At 33.0% G+C, this 15,634-nt stretch overlaps 1 protein-coding gene across 1 annotated transcript; it reads left to right on the plus strand.

Moving 5' to 3' along the window:
* The first annotated feature begins 870 nt into the window (after window positions 1–870).
* Window positions 871–15,336, plus strand: LOC126886640 (uncharacterized). The gene is made up of 2 exons (XM_050653634.1): window positions 871–960; window positions 14,518–15,336. Exons 1-2 carry the CDS (start codon window positions 871–873, stop codon window positions 15,334–15,336), a joined length of 909 nt encoding a protein of 302 aa, XP_050509591.1.
* The last annotated feature ends 298 nt before the right edge of the window (window positions 15,337–15,634 follow it).

Consider the following 15,634-nt stretch of genomic DNA (forward strand, 5'->3'; position numbering starts at 1 on the left):
ATAAGCGAAAAAAAAATTCAACTTGTTATCTGCTTTATTTTCAGTCCTGTAACATTTTGAAAAAATGAATTTTTTTTGCGAAAGCTGGATTGCAAAATTTATTTTGCAAAATCTATTGAACCGATCTTAATGAAATTTACAGTGTTGTTTAACTGTATCATAAAGTTTTTCTGGGTGAAACATGAAGGTCCTAGGTGTAGCATAAATGGTTGAAAAACGTAAAATGCGAATACTTGTTTTTGTATGGTTTTTTCGCAATTATTGCTATTTTGCAACTAGGGTGACTATCTTTTAAATTTTTAACCAATTCTATATTGTAGTAAATTTAATTACGCAAGTTTTACGTCAGTACAACTTTTCTCGGAAATGAACACTTTTAAAGTTATAATCAATTTTTAAAGTTATAAACGAAGAAAAAAATCGAATTTTTCCTTAAATTTTTGACATTTTGATTATTTAAACAATGTTTCGGACCTTTTTGAGAAGGAGGATAACTCAAATATTATTATTTGATTTATTTTCAAGCAATTTCTGCAAAAAAATTTGAGTCACCTCCCAACGTCCATCTCAAAACAGATGCGCCCTGGACTACCTATGTTATTTACAATAACAAAGAGAAAGTCATAACGGTAATTAAATTTGTTTACTTTGGGGGAAATTACGTATTTAATTAATCCGGACGTAGCCAGGTAGTCAAAATTTTTACCATTAAACAATGGTCTTCCACTTCTTCTAGCTATCGACAAGAGCTAATTTGCATAAATTGTTAACTAATCTATTAGAAAAGTTTACCTCGCTAGAAGACTGTCAGACAACAGTCAAACAGTATTTGTCTGTTGTCGTGTGCGGTTGATATTCTTCATCTACAAGATGTGTTCTGCTGCAAGCTCTAGTTCTGAAGAAGAGGATTCAAGTTGGCTGGATCTGGATCCGCTGTTTGAAGCTTTGCATTCTTTAGACGTAAGTTTTGCTTCTAATTTTGTGTTTATATGTTCAAAGATGTTCGAACTGGAACATTTTAATTGTTTCCATGGATTATTTTCTATACTATCATTAGTATCGTTCGCGGTAACGATCCTGTACTAGTCCGGGATTACTTCTCATTCGCACTTTAAAAAAAGCGTTCGCGGTAATAGAGTTCTGAACACCCGTGTTGAGCTGCCCCCCCCCCCACTTGCAAAAATTAAAAAACAAATAGCCCTGATTTATGAGCTATTTATGAGCTCTCATATTCCGCAAACTAAAAATTTTGAGCTCGTTCCACTGAGCAGGAATTTAATACCCTAGTGGGGGGGGCTGAGTCAGCCCCCCCCCCCCCACTACTTAAAAATAGGAATATTGAATCGGTTTTTGCGGCAGAATTACGAGCTATTTATGAGCTCTTGAAATTATATAGTTTCGATTTTTGAGCTCATCCCCTTCACCCCCAAACAACCCTTTAATTGATTTAACTTAAGAGAAAGATGCTGAGAAAACTTAAAATATATCGTATTGCGGATATAATTCATATAGCTTATATACTCTAAGAATAAACTATTAAATCAAGAGCATTTCGATTATTGAGCTACAACCCCTTCGCAAGAAAACCACCCTATCTTCCCGGCTTAAGAGAAAGTTGTACTTAAAATGCATTAAACTAATTATTTGGCGACTACATATCATTTAATAATTTATAAGCTTCCAAATTACGCGCATTTAGATCAGTAGATTGCAATTTATTTTGTATAGTGCAGTCACTGAAGGTAAAAATCAACGATTACCTTCAATTTCGGTGAACCTTCATCGATTTTCACGAAAATTGGTCAGTAGTTAGAGGATACGTCAAGAAACAAAGGTGACATGGTACCACCTTGCGCCTTTACCCTGAGGGTGGATACCGCCCCTTCTCGGGGGTGAAAATTATTTTATAAAAAATAAATGCACAAATCAATAAAAGAACAAATTAAAAGCAAAATTTATTATATAAAGTTAATAAAATAAGTCAATACTTTTTAAGTTATTAAAGATCAAAGATTTTAATTATTTGTGAAAAAAATGCATGTTTTGAAAAGGTTTTTTGTAAATCACTGAAAAACTTTAAGTTTTTACAAAAAAGTTAATAGTACTTTAATTCGTATAGCTTATATTCTAAGAATAAACTCTTAAATCACGCGTCTTTCGATTATAGAGCTACAACCCCTTCGCAAGAAAACGACCCCATATTCCCGGCTTAAGAGAGAGTTGTTCCTAAAATAATTTAAATTAATTATTTGGCGACTACATATCGTTTAATAATTTATGAGCTTGCAAAATATACGCATCTCAATTATTGAATTGCCATTTTCTTTCTATAGTGCAGTCACTGAAGGTAAAAATCAACTAGTACCTTCGATTTCGGTAAATCTCCATTTATTTTCACGAATTGACAATAACAACTTGGGGTTTTAGCCTGGGGTATATGTCACCCCTTCTCGGGAGTGAAAATTACTTTATTAAAAATAACCCCACAAATCGAGAGAGGGACAAATTGTAAGCAAAATTTGTTATATAATGTGATTAAAATAAATCAATACTTTTTGAGTTATTAAAGATCAAATATTTTAATTTTTGGAAAGAAAATGCATGCTTTAGAGCGATTTTTCATAAATGACTCAAAAACTGTAAGTTTTTACAAAAAAGTTTTCATCACTAAAATTGAAGCTAATAAAAAATATAATAAATTGCTTACTTGAAAAACCCTTTAATGTTAATTTAAAGTAAGTTATTGGTAATTAAATGTATATTTTTTTCCGCGACTCTTAAAACCTAAGGGTTCAAGTTTAAATAACGGGAAAGAGATGCATTTTATAACACTTAGGTACTAAATACTTGTCAAAGTACTTAGAAATACCTATGAAAAATAAGATGCAGAAAAAATTGATAGTATCAAAATCCGCTCACCAATTTTCGTGAAAATGAATGTAGATTTACCGAAATCGAAGGTACTATATTTTATTTTTTAACCAGGAGGAGTAAACTAAAAAGACAGATTCACACTCAAGAAAGTCACTAGAATAATAACCAAATACATCTTCTTTTTTTGTTGATCTAGTCGGCCCTCAACGGTAATCCAAATATATTATATTAAATTAATACGTCGTTGAAGAGTTCAAAAAACAACTGATTTTTATATAGAAGCAGACTAACAAGCTAAAAATTGAAGTAATAACACAGAAAACACAAAAATCGCCGATATAAATTAATTAACCTATGAAATGTCACTAGTGTCAAAATTTGATAAATGTCATTAGTGTCAAAATTTTATAACAGTGGACTAAACTTGCCTGTGGTTGGACCAATTACAAACAAGCAATACAGCGCGGTAAATTTGAATCACTCCTCTTGGTTAAAAAACAAACCATAGTTGATTTTTACCTTCAGTGACTGCACTATAGAAAGAAAATGGCAATTCAATAATTGAGATGCGTATATTTTGCAAGCTCATAAATTATTAAACGATATGTAGTCGCCAAATAATTAATTTAAATTATTTTAAGAACAACTCTCTCTTAAGCCGGGAATATGGGGTCGTTTTCTTGCGAAGGGGTTGTAGGTCTATAATCGAAAGACGCGTGATTTAAGAGTTTATTCTTAGAATATAAGCTATACGAATTAAAGTACTATTAACTTTTTTGTAAAAACTTAAAGTTTTTCAGTGATTTACAAAAAACCTTTTCAAAACATGCATTTTTTTCACAAATAATTAAAATCTTTGATCTTTAATAACTTAAAAAGTATTGACTTATTTTATTAACTTTATATAATAAATTTTGCTTTTAATTTGTTCTTTTATTGATTTGTGCATTTATTTTTTATAAAATAATTTTCACCCCCGAGAAGGGGCGGTATCCACCCTCAGGGTAAAGGCGCAAGGTGGTACCATGTCACCTTTGTTTCTTGACGTATCCTCTAACCACTGACCAATTTTCGTGAAAATCGATGAAGGTTCACCGAAATTGAAGGTAATCGTTGATTTTTACCTTCAGTGACTGCACTATACAAAATAAATTGCAATTTACTGATCTAAATGCGCGTAATTTGGAAGCTTATAAATTATTAAATGATATGTAGTCGCCAAATAATTAGTTTAACGCATTTTAAATACAACTTTCTCTCAAGCCGGGAAGATAGGGTGGTTTTCTGGCGAAGGGGTTGTAGCTCAATAATCGAAATGCTCTTGATTTAATAGTTTATTCTTAGAGTATATAAGCTATAGGAATTATATTCGCAATACGATATATTTTAAGTTTTCTCAGCATCTTTCTCTTAAGTTAAATCAATTAAAGGGTTGTTTGGGGGTGAAGGGGATGAGCTCAAAAATCGAAACTATATAATTTCAAGAGCTCATAAATAGCTCGTAATTCTGCCGCAAAAACCGATTCAATATTCCTATTTTTAAGTAGTGGGGGGGGCTGACTCAGCCCCCCCCCCCCACTAGGGTATTAAATTCCTGCTCAGTGGAACGAGCTCAAAATTTTTAGTTTGCGGAATATGAGAGCTCATAAATAGCTCATAAATCAGGGCTATTTGTTTTTTAATTTTTGCAAGTGGGGGGGGGGGCAGCTCAACACGGGTGTTCTGAACTGCTAGTCCGGGATTTTGTCAGGTTTGTCGTTCGCGGTAACCGAACTGCGAGTTCGGAACCAGTCCAACCGATCCTTGGGATCTGAAGCGAACTCGGAGTCAGAATATGCGCAGTAGGAATTTCAAAATACTTACAAACATTTCTACCTATATTGTTTTGTGCTTTAAACAGCTGATTTGTAGCGGTGTTTGCTTTTCATTCTGTGTTTATTTCATTTGTTTTTAACACTGTGGTTTAACTCAAATGTTTAGAAATTTATTGATTGTGATTGTCAATAAAATCTTTTTTACATACTTTGATGTATAATTTTTACAGTTTAATATCATCATAAACAAATAAAACATTTTTTAATATGAAGGTATATGTACTAAATACTGTGTGTCTCTTTAAAGTTAAATATTTATTTTATTTGTGATACAAAAATAACCAATGTAATGTAAAATGCACTATTTGAAAAAATGAATAAAATAACATAGGTATAACTATGAAATCTTTATTAGACGAGGATACCCTAATATAATATTGATAAACAATACCTAATATGGACGTTAATATTAAAATATGTAGGTATTAGAAATATTAAAAATACTCCATGTAATTAATAACAATTATACAATACCAGTAACCAGTATAAGAGAACAATTTTTTTTTCTTAGAAAAAATATTTGGAGAATATTTTAATACGGTCTCATAGATTATTAAAGCCACTAAAACCTTTAAACTTATAACAATAAAAGATTTCATTAAACCGCATGCCTATTCATACTATAAACATATATCTGGTTGATCTGATCTAGTAAAATGTTCATGCAAATCTGAATTAAAATACCAAATTCATCAAAATAAGATGGATACATAAAAACTAGGTTATAGTGTTATGGACTAGTTCTAATATCGTTCGCGGTGTAAATCAATCCTGAACTGATACTGAACCGCGCTTGCGTACAACCCGAGTACTAAGAGAATTCGTAACTAGTCCTGGACTTGTCCAGGATCGTTACCGCGAACGAAGCTATAATTTTGCCTATTGTTTAATATTTTTTTTTAATTTATTTTTAAATTTTTTTTGCTTAATTTAACATTATTTATATTTTCTGCTGTTTTCCTTAGCCATCCAGTAATTTCTCTTGTTGCCCATCTATTTTGTTTATTTTATTTAGTTATTGTTCTTCCCCGTTATAAGCAATAATTCTGCTTGTTCATTGGCGAATTGATACCTCTATGGAAGGTTGTCACTCCATCTTTTGCGCGGTCGGCAGATACTTCTATCGATTGGTGATTTATCTGCTATTTTGACCACACGCGTGCTTCCCCCCTTCTGTCTATATGGTTATTCCATTCTCTTTTCTATTTAGTGTCTACTTTATTATTACACTGTATGTTACATTGTTTTCTAATGTCTTCATTCCTCTTTTGATACCTGTATTTCCTGAAATTCTTCTTAGTACTCTCATCTCTACCGTTTCCAGTAGTCTTTGTGTTGTGGTTTGTATCGGGTCGTGTTTCTGATGCATATGTCATTATTAGTCTTACACTGGCTTTATAAATTCTTGACTCCATCTCAGTGTTGATCAATGTCGGTTTCGCCATATGGTGTTAAGACATCATGTCAGTCTATTTGCTTTTTCTACTTGAACTTGATTTCTCACTTCTTTATCCAGTTCTCCGTAGCTTGACACTGTAATTCCAATTTCATCAATTTCTATTAATTTATTAAATTTAGTTAAGTAATGTTAAATTGAAAAATTCTGCTATTTTTGGTTATTATATTTATCTATTTCTTTTTTGCTTGTAATTGAACAATATTATTTGTATTTTCTGCTGTGTTTTTCTTAGTCATTCAGTTATATCTGCTGTTACTTATGTTCTGGTCATTTAGTAATAAATGTTTTCATGGGCATAGGTAAATTGATTCCCGTATACCTGAATTAATGAAGGGTCAAAATATTTAGATGGTCGAATTGAGTCCCGGGCATCGTAATACTTCTAATTACCTTTTAATAAATTTTAATTTGTAAGTATTTTGTTGGTTATGCATTTATGGTAATCAAATATAAAAATTAATAAGTATGTACACTTGTACACTACAAAATATTTAATATAGAGTGCGATCTATCTGTATATGTTACGGTGTTAAGTTGATTGCCAAAATTAGTTCTGTAAAAATTGTTCTTAGTGAAAAAGGAGAACAATTGATTGTGTTGAATGGCTTCAAATATCGTTTTCACAAATCTTTAAAAAATGACTGCAAGCGTTGGATTTGTTGTGCGCAGACGAAAGAAAAATGTAAAGCATTTTTAAAAACCCAAGGGAACAATGTAGTGACGGAAATTATGGATGACCACAATCATAGTAAGATGTGCTCAATCGTCAAATGTTAATTAAAAAAAAATGTTATAACTTCTTGAAGCGAAAGACCGTAGAAGATATCAGTAAATGACCTATGAAAATTAGTGGTATGAAAAATATGCATGAGGAATTACGAAATGGCGATATTAGTACCTTGACTACCAAAGATGTGGAATTGGTCCGAAAAATATGTATAACGCCCGACGATCTTTTCTGCCTAAATCGCCAAAAAGTATGGAAGAAACTCATTAAGAAAATTAACATATTTTAGTGAAAACCAACAAAAATGACTAACGGTAAACGACATAGAATACCAAATGATTATGTTTTCCTGCAACAGAAATTTACAATTTTTAGCAGGTTTGGACACCACTTATACTTATAGATGGAACTTTTGAATGTTGCCCAAAGCTCTTTAAGCAAATGTTCTCCATCCATGGTCTAAAAGAAGATCATTATATACTTTTGGTTTTCTTCTTATTGCCAAATAGAGAAAAACATACATATACATAGACTGGCGTTTAAATACCTTACTTAGCATCTAAATGTAGGTTATATTGTTTACTGTAAATATTTTAGCTATACTTTTTGTAATAAAATTATATGTTATAAAATAAGTTATTGTTTTCTCATTCCTAAAAAACATTACGTAGACCGACTAAGCCACAGGTAGGCACGGGACTCAATTTACCCATCTTCGGGACTCAACTCGGCTATTTCATAACTATAGTTTTCCATCTTTATAATATACAGGGTGGACCAAAGATAATAAAAGTCCACCTCGATATTTAGCAGTATTTATTAGATTTTAAGGAAATGCCGAAACCGGTCAATTTTTATTTTAAAATTACAATTTTTTGATATATACTTCATACTAGTGACGTCATCCATTTGGGCGTGTCGACGTAATCGATAATTTTTTAAACGGGAATAGGGGTTTAGTAGCTCATTTGAAAGGATGTTCAATTCGCTATTCACTAATATAAACACTAATATCATTATTTATAAAGGATGACCAAAACAATAACTTTTGTAGTTGTAGTAGTAATTAAATTAATTTTGTAAATAATACAAAAAGAAGAATGTATATAATTTTATTTAACTCAAAATACACTCTGTTGCTGTCAGAAAATAGAAAAATGTTTATTTGGAAATAGATGATGATATTAATGTTTATACTACTGAATAGAGAATTCAACACCCTTTCAAGTGAGCTACCACACGACCCATATTCCAATTAAAAAAAAATCATCGATTACATCATCACGGTCAGATGAATAACGTCACTAGTATGAAATATATGGCAAAAAATTGGAACATAAACATAAATATCGGCCTGTTTCAGCATTTCGTTAAAATATAATAACTACTGCCAAATATCGAGGTGGACTTTTTTCTTTGGCCCACCCTGTATAATTTGGTTTGTTGTCCATCCTAGCGGATGTGCATAGAATGATAAAAGCGCACGCGCAAGTTTTATTTAGAAAGTTTAGAGAATCATTGATGAAACAAACGGAGCCTATTAAAATAAACCGAGGAGTAAGACAAGGAGATACCATCTCGCCCAAGCTATTCAACCAAGCTCTAGAAGATGTGTTCAAATAACTACACTGGGATGGCTTGGGTATAAACATAAACGGGCAATATCTGAATCACTTACGATATGCTGATGATATTGTATTAATAACAGAAAGAAGTGAAGAACTACAAAGAATGATGGAAGAACTAGATAGAGAATCGACAAAGATAGGACTGAAGATGAATTACAGTAAAACAAAAACCATGACCAATCGACAAGAAGAACTAATAATTACAGTGGCACAAACAAGAATAGAACAAGTAAAAGAGTATATATATCTAGGACAAATCACTAGATTAAATAAAGAAAATCAGACCGAAGAAATAAAGAGAAGAATAAGATTGGCCTGGACATCATTCGGAAAACTGTCTTATATTCTAAAGGACAGAAAATACCCGCAATATCTAAGAGTCTTCAATCAATGTATACTCCCTGTTCTAATATATGGCTCTCAGACATGGGCGTTTACAAAAGAAAATGTGGAAAAAATAGCAAAGACAGAAAGATCCATGGAAAGACAAATGCTGAACATTAAACTATCAGACAGGAAAAGAAACGAATGGATCCGTAACAAAACAAAAGTGAAGGATGTTTCAACCCAAGTAGCAAAGCTTAAATGGAAGTTCGCCGGACACACCCTACGGCAGAAGGATGAAAGATGGACTAAGGTAATTATACATTGGAGACCGTGGAACCACAAACGAAAAAGGCGAAGGCCACAAATGTGATGGTCACATGACCTGAAGAAGCACACTGGGTCAAAATGGATGCAAACTGTCCAAGATAGAGAGGCATGGAAGAAGGAAGAGGAGGCCTATATTCAAGGATGGATGTTTAGGGCTGATTAGATAGATAGATAGAGAGAATCATTAAGTAATTTTTTTCTCTTTTATGGCCTTTGGGAGCTGCGCCCATTTAGCCAGCAACATTTCTTAAAATTAACGCCAAAGTAAACCTACTACAGTCTTTTTACTTCAAAAGTACGCTTACGTCAGTCAAAACTTTGACGTCATAGCACTGTCAAAACATTAGAATGTGACTTTTCTTCATGGCCATGTTCATGTCATTACTTGTCAGAGATATTTTCTTTGTTTTTGTTTGCTGTACAAATAATATCTATGTAGGGAAGCCCAAGCAGGGATTTTTGCAGTTACTCGAGCGCGTCAGATTATCATATGGGGAAAAACCTGGTACCCTGTAGATGTACCTCTACCATATATTGGCTCTTAACACAGGGGAGTTCGTTAAGGGGGGCCCGAAAAAGAAATCTATCCTTAAAGAAACTCGAAATTATCAGATTAAGATAAGGTAAGTTAAGTACATGCAAAAGAGTGTATATTTCAAAAAGCTGTCGATTTGAGCCGGGCGTAAGGAAATGGGCGAGTCCCAAAGTTTCACAAGAAAAAAGCGAATATTTCGCGAAATGAATGACAGATCGAAAAACTAAAAAATATGTGCTCAATATTTTTTAAAAATCTATCGAATGATACCAAACACGACTTTTCGCGGAGAGGGGTGGAGGGTAAATTTAATATTTTAAATAGGAATCCCACGATATTTCGCGAAATGAACATCAGATCGAAAAACTGTACAATACAGTTATTCAATATTTTTGAAAAATCTATCGAATGATACCCAACACGACGCCCCACGGAAGTGGGGTGGGGGGATACTTTAAAATCTTAAATGGGAACCCTCATTTTTACAGCAGATTTGGATTCCTTACGTAAAAAGAAGTAACTTTTATTCGAAATATTTTTTCGAATTCTGGATAGGTGGCGTTATAATCGGAAAAAACCATTGTTGGAAATGGAAAATTAAATTAAAAAATGGCAATCGCCCACTAAAATAGAGAACTTTGCTTAACTTTTTTTGGTTTTAGGACCTACTCTTCACAACCCAATAGGTCCCCAAAGCGCTCGAGTGACTGCACATTTAGCATACTTTGCTCCCCTACCATAATTATTTATTCTAATTAACGATTTCAATCGGTTTTCATTTCTTGCCGAAATATATTAATAATACGCTGAAATATTTGTAATGTTAATTAACTTAAATAAACCTTAGAATTGACATTTCTTTAGCACATACGACACGGAACTGCCCAGTCTTGCATAAGTGTCAGAAAAACATAATCGCGATTTAGGCCATTGAAATGTTACATTTAGGGTTGCATTTCTTAGAGGAGTCAATTTTATTTTTTTAATGTGTAGGGGGGTTCAGTAGAAGCTTAAGTTCAAGTTTTTGGGGTCGACACCCTTGTCCCCCGGCCGCCATATTGGAAAAAGAGGTGCAAAGGGCTTTCGCGCTGTAACTCCCAAACTAGCAATCCTACAGAAAATTTAAATAGACATAAAATGTAGCAATTTAAATTTTCTACAATTTTATATCTATTACTTTTTATCGTCAAGTGACCAACAAATAAGTTATAAACAAAAATATGAGAAAATTTTGTAAAAAGTTTCCTTTTGGAGATTATAACTTTTTTCCGTTCATTTTACAATAAAATAGCATCATAGCGATTTTGTAGAGGATTTTTTTAATGAACACTTTTCACTATAAAGTTGTTTAATTTTATTTATTATCTAGGTTTTACAGCGCTCCAATCTTGACCAGATTCTCGAATTCTCATAGGAATACAATAAAAAAAATACTTTTCTATCTAATATAATATATTAGTCGAGCGGCAGCAATTGTTATGCCGACCACGAAAATCAAATTCAAGGTGAATGACCAATTTTGGTCTATTTTTATGTTTTCGAGGTCGCTGAATCCGAATATGAAGTTTATTTTTATTTAGATTTCGTGGAACATGTTCAAAAATCAAATTTTATACAAGAATGTCGAAAATCAATTTTGATGATTTTTCAAATTTACCTCGCTGTTTCTTTGGTCGCTGTAAATAGTTCCCTTTAAAAATTTTACTGTGTCATCTTTGAAGTATGTAGATAACAATGAAATTTGTCCAAAATGTTTAAACATATTAAAAAAGAAGTTGTTAGTTTTTAAACATTTTGTCATCATATTTCGTTAGTTTCATGTTTACTTAAAAGAGTTGAGTTGGTTAAAATTATAAACTTTTTAGTTTATAATTTTAACCAACACGCCCATCGTATTCGGTTTGTTTTAATGTAGCGTACTCTGTTTTCATCTCCATATATTGTCTGGAGTTCATCATTGTGTCTTCTTCTCCATTCTCCTGTAGTATTTTCTCTGCAAGGCCCATAGATAGTCCGCAGTATCTTTCTTTCTAGTACCAGTAATTTTGTCGTTTCCCGCTGGTTCAGAGTCCATGTTTCGCTTCCATACGTTATTGTGGGACGAATTATTGTCTTATATACTCTTATTTTTGCTGGTATTGAGAGTATTTTTGATTTAAGTAGGGTCATTAAAGAGTAATTTGCCCTGTTTCCTGCAATGATCCTGGCTGCCACGTCCTTTTCATATTTATTTTCAGATGTTATGATCGCTCTCAGGTACTTAAGTTTTTTGACGACTTCAAAGTTGTATTCATTAATTGTTACGTTTTGTCTAACCCTTGGTCCTGGGTTCTTCGTAACCACCATGTACTTGGTCTTGTCCTCGTTGACCTTAAGACCAACTTCCTTGGCTCCGTTCTCGAATAGGGTGAAAACTTCTTTTGCATCTCTGGTGGATTGTGTAATTGTGTCCACTTCATCCGCAAAGGCCAATAGTATTTTTGATCCTTGGGCGGCAAATCCGTTTGTCAGTTGTGGCTGAGCTTTTCTTACTGCATGTTCCAGTGCGAAGTTAAACAGCAGGGGGGCGAGAGGATCTCCTTGTCTAAGCCCGGTGTCAATGAGGAATTCTTCCGACGTGGTGCTGACAATTCTGATTCGTGCGTTGACCATCGACACCTAATAAACTACGTAAGAGACATCAAAATATTTCAATATTATTGTTGATATAACGAGATCCGCTTATAACGAGATAATTAATCCACCATTTCAGTTCTCGTTATAGATGAAGTCAGTTTAAACTGTAGTTTAAACCACCTAAAAAACCTAGTTTGAACCCTATTGTGAGAAATTATTCATACATTTAAATACTAGACCTAGTTTTTAAATGGAAATTAAAGGGTCATGGGTACCACAAAAAATTAAAGACGCGATTTAAGTTTTTTCCTATTAATATTCACTAGTTCTTAATCCCACTATCCAATTGCTCAATAATGTTTTTCTTTTTCATTTCGATCGAATCACAAACACTGTTGGCCTTGCTTGTGGATTCTAGATGCCAACTGCTCTTTTAATGTGATCGGGCATCTTCGTAAAAATGTTTGTAGTCTTGATGAGCTTTTATTAAAAAAGAACCAAATGCGCCTCTCTTTAAAACCGGTTTGAAAAGAATACAATGCTTGCAAAGCCCTGCCTTCAACTTTGGCGATTAGACTAACCATGAGTATGTGTCGAGCCAAGTTTTTACTTTAAAATCTTAAAAAGGAGCCCCCTTTATTTTTGCAGATTTAGAATCCTTATGAAAAATAAGTCATATATTCCAAACATTTTTAGAATCGTTGATAGATGGTGCAAATAAATCGCATTTTCCGATTATAACGCCATCCGTCAACAATTCTAAAAAAAGTTTCAAATAAATGTTACTTATTTTTTGAGGAGGAAACTCAATCTGCAATAAAAAACGGGGGTTCCTATTTAAGATTTTAAAGTTAACTTCCACCCCATCTCCAGAGTGTGGAATGAAAAATCGTGTTTGGTGTCATTCTATAGATTTTTGAAAAATATTAAACACGTGTTTTTTAGTTTTTCATGTGGAAGTATATTTCTCGAAATATTAGAATCGTGTCTATAGTTTTGCTATGGTATCACTATATATCGTTTTTTCCGATTATAGCGCTATCTATCCACAATTCGCAAAATGGCTCGAATAAAATTTGCTTATTTTTACAAGGAAAATCCAAATCTGCAACAAAAATTAGTGGTTCCATTTAAGATTTTAAAGTTACCCCCCGCTCCACACCCAGGGGTTGGACTGGGCGACTTGTTTAGTGTCATTGCATATATTTTTGTGAAATATTTAACACATATTTTTCAGTTTTTCGATCCGATGTTCATTTCGCGAATTATTTGACCTTTCCGCTACTTTTTGGGACACCCTGTATATAACACTCATTCATCATGCAAGATCACCTGTTTTTCATTTAAATAAAATTGTTCTGTTTATCATAATGTAGACTTTAAAAATAATCTACTTAATAAAAAATACTTTTACAAACTAAAATTTGACTAACTATGTTCAATAAATTTTAAAAATTATTTTTTAATATGAATTTATTTTAAAATATAAAATATAATTACTTAATGGTGCTTATAAAGATGGTTCTATTCAGTGTACACAAAACTTAATATTGAAAACAAATAACAAATATAATCACTTCACAGATTTTACACTTTATAGTGCCAGTTCTCAAAGACAAATGGCTCATAGTGATTATCGGTCAGAGATCGGATTTCTTGCTGATATGATTATCTTTGCAGTATTATAAATGATTCATTTAATTTGTAATTTTGGGTGTCGATTACAGTATATACATATTATGTTCCCACGTTTCTAATCTCTTTCAATGTTTTCGTTACTAATAGCATACCGTGACTGTGCGAAATGTGTATTATGCACATTCCATATAGACCGCTGTCGCAGACACACAGATTTTCTGTTAAACTATTAATTACCCAATATGTGAGTTTTTTATTAATAAATATGTTGTTTCCAATTTATCTCTCAAAATTATCCAATAATGTTTTGACAAAAATACGTTTATGTAATATAAATTTAATTTTTGTTCTTTCCCGAAAAGCTAGGGGGGCCACGGCCCCCCCTGCCCGTGTGTATGGGCGCCTATGCTGATAGTCTTGATAATATCTGACGTTTGAGAATATTAATACAAAAATTGAAATATTTTGAAATATTATAACTATATAACTATATTTTGAAATTATTGTTACAGGATAAAGTGCTCGATGAATCAACGGAGCGAGCTATTACAAGACAGCTCCAATGCCCCATCTGTCGTTATATCATGAGGCCACCTATTCTAACGTGTGCACTGAATCATAGCTTCTGCTTCGAATGTTACAAGCTCATATATAGATGTTCCTTATGTACATCTGAAAAAGTTGATCGTCGGAATTTGCAATTGGAGGCTCAGTACTACAAAGTCAGCCTGTCGTGCAAGTACAAAGAAAACGGATGTGATTTCAAAGCGCGACATAGAGATCTAGGCAAACATGAAAAGGAATGCACACATACCATCAAGGGATGCCCATTTAACTACACCTCACTCTGCAGCTGGGGTGGCACGGTTTATAAACTCTTGGACCATTGTGCAGACATGCATCACTACTCATATTCCACACAACCAGTAACCAAACTATGCTACGTAAATTTTGACTTACGCCATCACCATACCAGAATGCATATGATTTTTGCTCATGATTGTTACTTTAGAGTAACTTTAGCGGTGGACGAGACACGCAGATGGCTTAGATTAGCATGCTATTACTTAGGCCACCAGAATAAGAAAATCAAATACATATACGAGGTGAAATTTTTAAGGCGAAACACTGAACACAAAATTATATGTTTGAGTCAAAACTGTCAGTTTCTGGCAAACCACGATTTAGCTTTTGGTCCAGGTTCACCAATGATTTTTCCTGTCAGTGTACTCCTACGACTTTGTGATGAAAATGGCGATCTGCATTATGTAGTGTCCATCACCGCAGAGAAAGAGGGTAATCCTAACATGATGCCTTCGACTTCTAAATAAAACTGGTTAGTTTATTTATTTCATATATTTCTCTATACCAAGTTTCTTAATGTCTGATACAAACACAATCGAGTACTGTATATTTAAAAGATATATTTATCTTACACAGTAATTTTTAATGTAAATTGTGAAATCTAGTTTCAAGTACAGACATCATTTTACTACGTGCTATTAGCTTTTTTGACTCTATAGGCTGCTGTCAAACATTAAGAAACATGTTATACTATGCTACTCCGCTATAATAGAAGCAGCGTTTTTTGTTTGTATTTTTTAATATTATAAAGCAGTTAACCAGCCG

This window comes from Diabrotica virgifera, chromosome 1 (genome assembly GCF_917563875.1).
Source record: "Diabrotica virgifera virgifera chromosome 1, PGI_DIABVI_V3a".
Classification (NCBI taxonomy): domain Eukaryota; kingdom Metazoa; phylum Arthropoda; class Insecta; order Coleoptera; family Chrysomelidae; genus Diabrotica; species Diabrotica virgifera.